The sequence below is a fragment of the Echinops telfairi genome, unplaced genomic scaffold, assembly GCF_000313985.2.
Source record: "Echinops telfairi isolate 266 unplaced genomic scaffold, ASM31398v2 ScPeMD7_7420;HRSCAF=8458, whole genome shotgun sequence".
In the NCBI taxonomy this organism is placed as follows: Eukaryota; Metazoa; Chordata; class Mammalia; order Afrosoricida; family Tenrecidae; genus Echinops; species Echinops telfairi.
The window spans coordinates 31,636,781-31,643,982 of NW_022111320.1; the positions used below are offsets into that span (position 1 = coordinate 31,636,781).

The following is a 7,202-nucleotide window of genomic DNA, read 5'->3' on the forward strand; positions in this document are numbered from 1 at the left end:
GATGCCTTATATTTCAGCGAGAGGCAAAACTGTAAGTAGGTCTTATTTTCGGGGGATGTCTTACTTTCGGGGTAAAAGCGCACTTGCAGTGAAGACCCGCCCTGTACACCTGCTCTTTGTCATTCCAGCCTGCTGTGCTGCCCTCACGGAACTGGTGCTCAACGACACCAATGCCCACCAGGTGGTTCAGGTGAGCATGTTCCTCTGGAACCATGGCACCATGCACCCCACCTCCTGTGTAGGCTCTAGCCTGTAGTCCAGGTGGGTGGTGGTTATAAGATGGTCTGCTAACAGCAAAGTCGGAAGTTCGAAGCTACCAGCTGGGCTTTCTACTCTCGTAAAGGTTGTAGTCTTGGAACCCCGCGGGGGCAGTTCTACCCTGTCCTGTAGGGTCTCTCAGAGTGGGCACGGACTTGTTGGCTGTGAGTTTGGTTTCTTGGTTCTATGCAGTCTGAACATGTGTTTGGGGATCACGTCACATGCTTTTCACATGTTTTCACTTGTCTGATTTAATTTTGTAGAGTTCTGTTTTCTGTTCTTCTCTGTCTCCCTTTAACACACTTGCTTAAAAAGAATCAACATGTAGTTAATTGATAATGATATTGTTTCTTTAGGGACACCTCTTCACAGTTATAAATGACCATGCTAATCGAGAGCAGCACATTATTTCAAACCCCCCCAAATCAAGCTCACTGTCGTGGAGTTGATTCCCACTCGTAGCAATTTTATAGGACAGGTCAGAACTGCCCCTGTGGGTTTCCAAGACTGTAACTCTTTACAGGGGTGGAGCGCCTCAGCTTTCTCCTGCACAGTGGCTGGTGGTTTTGAACTGCTGACCTTGTGATTAGCATTCCACAGCAAATTACTTACTTAATCATGGAAAAGTAGCAATAAGTTGATATTATATTTATTTATATCTGTCTCTAGAACATAGGACCCCAGACTTATTTGTCCCACTGTCTCCTTTTCAGAAAAAAAAAAAAAATCAGTGGCCTCCTGGCAATTAGAAACTTGTACTATGAATGGAAAGTGTTGCTATCTGCTTTTGCAGTCCCCTGCATTTTCCCCAGTGACCCCTAGGGTGCAGTATCACCCACTTCGGGAAAGAGTGGTCTGCTCTAGAACTATGTTAAACTCTATTTTCCCTAATAACTTGTTGATTTTCTTTTCCCCCCTACATATTTGTGGGTTTCCAATTTTTCTTTTTTTAAACACTGATTGACTTACACATTTTTCTTTAATTACAGAAACTATACACGGAGAAATGATATCCTATAGTTACAGTGTAAAGTTTTAAAATATTACAATCTCTTCATTCTGCATGTTTTTATATTCCATTCTTTTAAAATACTTCAGCCATTTAAAATTTTTTCAATTTATAATCTTGATTTTTGTTTTTAAGGAAATCAAAATGCTAAGTTTGTGGTTATAGCCGTAGGTGCTTAAGAGGATCACATGGCTGTTTTGTTATTTCTCTGTGCTGTTTGCTTCAGTTTCTAAAACCATCCTAACAGTGCTTACTTAATATTAATTTGTGAGATTGTTTGGTTGTTTCTTCATGTTCATGTTCTCACTGGTCACTGATAAGATCATCCCTTTTCTTCTTCTAGGAAAATGGTGTCTACACAATAGCAAAATTGATTTTACCCAACAAACAAAAGAATGCAGCAAAAACAAATCTATTACAGGTAATAAATAGGTTTTCTCTTCTTCGATTCAAGTTGTTGAAATCTGGGGGAACTTTGATAAGGTATCTGTGATATTTCAAATTTCAGTTGGCCCGTGCTGACTGTGAGAAAAAGTATCTCCTGTAAAGGCTGATATAGAAACAAAGAAGCAAAACTTCCAAATCCACAGCCTCTCATAGCTACGGTACTTGGGACTTCCGAGTTGTACATCTTTCTGGGAACAGATAGCCTCCTCTTTCTCCTTTCTGAGGGACTGGTGGCTTGGAGCTGGGGTCTTTGCAGTTAGCAGCCAACACTTATTGAAAGAATGTAAAATATTTAGCAATGTTATCTCAGCATGAAAGAATGAGGTGGTGTTATGGATATTTTTTTGCTTATCAGTAGGTTAGTGGAGGGGGGTGGGCTTTAAAACACGCATGGAAAAATGTCTTTATCTGTTAATGCAATTTTCCTATGAACTTTTGGAAGCACCCTCCTATCACTTGTGCCACTTTAGTGTCAGAAAATAAACAGAAAAGGAAAATCCTATGCCATCTCCTTGCATATACCCCCGGCACTCCTGTTTCGCTCTTAGCAAGCAAAGCCTGTAAAATGTACGAGGAGGGGCTTGGAACTTGCCGAGTGGAGGAGGCCCTGGAGGAAACACTGTTGGTCGCTGCTACAGAAGCACAGAGGGGCTTTCCCTGAGGAGGGAGCCGCCTCTGCAAAGGGTGGAGGCCCCTGGAGAGCTTAGAGTGTGTTTAGGGGCCTCTGGGCTGCTCAGAGGGGTTGGGGAAAAGAGAGTCTGAGAAGATGCGTAGTCCAGGGTAAGAAGCAGCCTGGGATTGAGGGCCCTGTGGTGGGAATCAGTAGGGCATTGGGGAATCAGTACCCCCAAGGGCACTGGGGTGGCAAACATCAATTCAAATGAAGTCTCTGCAGCAGGTTCAGCTCATCTGTTTTTGGGTCCATCTGAAAAGAGAACAGCTGTCCACCTTTGCCTCTAATATGACTTTAGAGCCATCATCTCGACTGCGGGTCAAACGTAGCAGAGATTTGGCGGGGTGTCTCTGTGCTGGCAGGCAGCGGATTTGGGGGAGCTTACCAGTGAGGAGGTGCCGGTGTGGTCCTTGTTTTTTTTGGTGTGTCCCAGATACCCGACCCTGAGTTGGAAATGGATCAAGTCAAATCCAGCCTTCAGATGCTTTTCATTAAGCTTATAGAGTGGTTTTTAATAAAAGAAAAACCATTTATTTTCCTGCTGTTGGGAGTTTACATAGCACAATGTATATTAATGCAACAATTCCTAAAGGTACAGGGACATTGATTGCATTCTTTGAATTCTCTTTCTCTGAGTTGTTCTACCCCCATTAACATAAGCTCACAGACCCCTGAAGTTCTTATCTAGCCTTTCAAGTAGCTGCTGTCCGTTTGATCGCATGCATCTAGGTCTTCAAAGAGCACAGAGCTCAAGGCAGGCATTCTTTATCAGGAAGCTGGTTTCATCACTGTGGCGTTATAGCACAGAGTAGACTGACTCCCTGGGGTTTCCAAGAGGAATATAGCCTCATCTTTCTCTCATGGAGTGGCTGGTGGGTTTGAACCACTGACTCACTCTGTGGTTTGCAGACTCAGAATCAACTTGATGACAGTGGGCTTAGTTTATTGTTTGGCTTTAAGAAGACTTGAGGGGATTTTTTGGTTTAAGATTGAAAGCTTATCTCAGGAAAGCGATTTTAAAGGGTTCATCAAGCCTTGCAGGGTCCAGAAAGTCTGGAGTCAAGAAGGGTTTGAAATTCTGCTTTTGCATTTACCCCTTTTTGATGAGGAATTTTCTGTAGGCCAGCAGAGTGTTTCATAAAGCATTCACATGGGAATGGCTTTCAAGGTGAATATGTGCTCTTTACTTTCTCATAGCCTCACCATGATTTTGTCACCTGCTTGGCCAGTCTGGGAAGTTTTGTAAATAAACCTTGTACATTCTGATCTTGTGGCATAGTGGTTACACATTGGTCTACTGACTGCAAGGTCAGCAGATCGAAGCCACCATCTGCTCCATGGGAGAAAGACTAAGCTTTCTACTTCTGTGAAAGAGTTATAACCTTGGAAAGCCACAGGGGCAGTTCCTCCCTGCCTTACGGGTCTTATGGGTAGGAATCAACTTGATGGCAGTGAATTTTTTTTTTTGCGTTCTACCACTAAACTGATGAAATGGTTTCAGATTTGCATGCAGCAGGCTTTGATGCCCTGGCGGTGAACTCTAGCACACGGACAGCTGCAGGCTCTCATTTTTTTTCCTTGGCATTGTAAAATGTCAGATGTTTATTTTTTCTAAAGTATGACAGGCCTCTTTCTGAGTGTTCTAGGGAGTTGCTGTAGACGGTTCTATTTGGGGAGTGCCTAAGACTCTTTACTCAAGAGACCAATTTGTCCTGGTTGGGTCCAGTGTGCCTGTGACTATTTTTATATGTCATCATTTCTCCTGTTTATTTTCTCACAGAAAAACCTTATCAATGTTGAGGCACACACAGCAGGCCAGAGACAAAATAAGCTGTGAGCTCCTGAGATCTTGGGACGTTTGTTTGTTTTTTTCTCCATTTAGGAATCGCATTTCTTGCCTCTGTGCTGCTCATTTTGTACTCTCTAGAAAGGAATGAATGACAAGTAGTGAGTAAAGCAAGACCCAAATCCCTAACGTTGCACAGTGCAAACACTTTCATTTCAAGAGCGATCCTGGGGTGTGTGGGGTGTGGGGTGTGTGTGTGTGTGTGTGTGTGTGTGTGTGTATTTCCTTCTGCTATAATCATTAGAACTAGCATAGTCCGGTCACTCACAGTAGGGCTGTTTAATGCTTGCTTCAAAGGCCATTCGATCTTGAAAATGCTTGACTTCGTCGAACTGCCATCTGAGAATCATGTATCCTTGTATTTTCCAGTGTTACGCGTTCCGGGCCTTGAGGTTTCTCTTCAGTATGGAAAGAAACAGACCACTCTTTAAAAGGTACCTGGACTGATTTGGAGAAATGTTAAGTGTGGCCCGAGACCCTTAGGTTCCATTGTGCCCACTGGCCTGATGTCGACGCAAACAGCACAGGAGGGGAAGCAGGTTGCAGTCCAGGTGCCTTCAGGTTTCCCTGAGTCCCTGAGTCCACAGATGGTCCCGAGCCGGGCTGGAGAAAAGGAACCACAAGACGAGGGTGGAAACACATGAGTCACTGTGCCAAGACCACCTCTCTCGACAGCTTCGAACATCAGCGTCTGCTTTTCAAGAAGGAACATTTGAAACGGAGGGCCTCTAAATTCATGTTTGTTTCCGATGTGCCCAAGTGTTGATCTCATCATTCCCCTTCATCAATGGAAAACACTCACGTTTGTCTTGGCTGTCCTTGGTGGGGGGTGGAGTGGGACGCAGCGGAGGAGAAGAGGGGAAGGAGGCCCGAGGCCCATAAGTCAGGCTGTGCTGGTGAATATGATGGGAAATGCGCCCACACCAGTGACCGACGTGTGTCCTCCTCACCCTGGTTAATGGTCGGGCTCGCTGAAAGCACAGACCCAAGTTCTGGCTAGTGTTTTACTGTGAAAGCAGAATAGAAATAAAGCCTTAAGTTGTTATAGCATCTTTTGTTCCCAAACCATGTTGGGCTTTATACTTGAATTAAGCGTGAGGGAGAGAGAGTGTATTAGCTGCTCATTACAACCTGCCATTTCAAGGTCGGGAGCTATTCATTTTAGCGGACTTAAATATCTAAAGAAGCTCTTGGTCCCCGTGCCTGGGGAATGATGAACAAGCCTTCCCATTCGTTTCTTGTTACCTTTCAAGAAGAGTCACAACGTGTACGTTTGTTAGATGAGTTAATGTTTCTCCACTTTATTGATCACCCGAGGAAATGACATGTGTTTTGTGTGAAGCACCTGTCAGTGAGGAAGATTCTGAGCCAAAAGGTGAGTAATGTCCAACACTTTCCCATTCCTACATTAAGGATATGGGTGCGGGGGTGTGTGTTTCCTGCAGGCTCTTCCCTACGGACCTGTTTGAGACCTTCATTGATATAGGACATTATGTTCGCGATATCAGTGCTTATGAAGAGCTGGTGTCCAAGCTGAACTCATTAGTGGTACGTTGTCAGTTTTAAGTATTTTCTCAGTGGTTACCTTGTCAGGAGGGATTTTTTTTGGTAGCCACCCATGGCCCTTCTGTTGTTTTTTTTTTTTAATTAGGAGGAAGAACTGAAGCAAATTGCTGAAAATATTGAAAGCATTAATCAGAATAAAGCTCCCTCAAAGTATATAGGCAACTATGCGATTCTGGATCATCTCGGAAGTGGAGCATTTGGCTGTGTTTACAAGGTGACTGATGGTGTCCTTTGGCACCAGCTGACTGGATGCTGCGTGCCCATGCCCCTACTTGACTGGACTTTTGAGTTCACTTATATACTAATAGAGTCACAAAAAATAGTAAATAAATAGATGCGGAAATGAGATGATACTTTTGGGTGCCACATAGTGTACTGGTGTAGCCATGGGTTTCACCTGTAGGAATTTGACATTGACCTGTTGGAGACAAAAGACTTCTTTTTTGGAGACAAAGGCCTTGCACAAAAGATGGCCAGAGTGGCTTTGTCACCCTGTGCCAGATCGCCCCACTCACACCCTGGCTTTCATTCACCCAGGAAAATCCTGCTGACCACTGCACACCGGCTGGGGGCACCAGTGGATTTTATGTTGGGCTTGGTGTACACGTAGTTAGAATTTTGAAAGTTCTGTGATTTAAAAAAAAAAAAGTAACTTAATTAATCGTGTGGCCTTTATAATTCATCTCTTTCCCCACCCCTTTCCATCATTTCCTCATTCTTTTAAAAAAAAATGACCTTTTCCTCTTTTGTTCCTTGCTTACTCTAGGTTAGAAAGTGTAGTGGCCAAAACCTCTTAGCAATGAAAGAAGTCAACCTACATAACCCAGCATTTGGCAAGGATAAAAAAGACCGAGACAGCAGTGTAAAGAACATTGTTTCTGAATTAACGATAATTAAAGAGCAGGTAAATCATTTCCTTGTTTATGAGGGTATTTTCATTGATAAATGTCACCCCCCCCAAACATGGAGTTTGGGTGCTATTCTTTCCCAAGGTGCCTATGATTACAGGTTCCTGTTAAGACAATTGGCTTGGAGGCGGTGATTTTTTTTTTTTAACCTGCTTTCCTCCCAAGGCTTGACATTGGGCTATCGAAATGCTTTCTGGAGTTTGTTTCCGGGCCTGGGAACAAAGAGAGTGAGTGTTACAGCACACAAGATAGATCCTTCTCTTTCTCCACTGTAAGCATGCCGTTCCCTTCGGGGTGTATTGTACTTAGTTATGTACATAAAAATATGACTTATGTGGAGTGGAGCCAAGCTGTTAGCATTCCTCAAATATGGCTGATTGAATCTAAAATGTGAATTTTTGAAGGTGGCTTATTTTTTTTTTTCTTTTTTAACATTTTATTAGGGGCTCATACAACTGTTATCCCAATCCATACACACATCAATTGTGTAAAGCG

The 7,202-nt window shown here is 43.4% G+C and overlaps 1 protein-coding gene across 1 annotated transcript in view; it reads left to right on the plus strand.

Moving 5' to 3' along the window:
* The window catches only part of NEK10 (NIMA related kinase 10), a 232,817-nt gene that overhangs the window by 47,816 nt on the left and 177,799 nt on the right, over window positions 1-7,202 (plus strand). Inside the window, exons 11-16 of the mRNA XM_030887662.2 lie at window positions 79-190; window positions 1,611-1,688; window positions 4,603-4,667; window positions 5,679-5,781; window positions 5,885-6,013; window positions 6,566-6,703. Of these exons, the coding sequence (XP_030743522.1) occupies window positions 79-190; window positions 1,611-1,688; window positions 4,603-4,667; window positions 5,679-5,781; window positions 5,885-6,013; window positions 6,566-6,703 (625 nt within the window). The remainder of the gene's footprint in view (window positions 1-78; window positions 191-1,610; window positions 1,689-4,602; window positions 4,668-5,678; window positions 5,782-5,884; window positions 6,014-6,565; window positions 6,704-7,202) is intronic.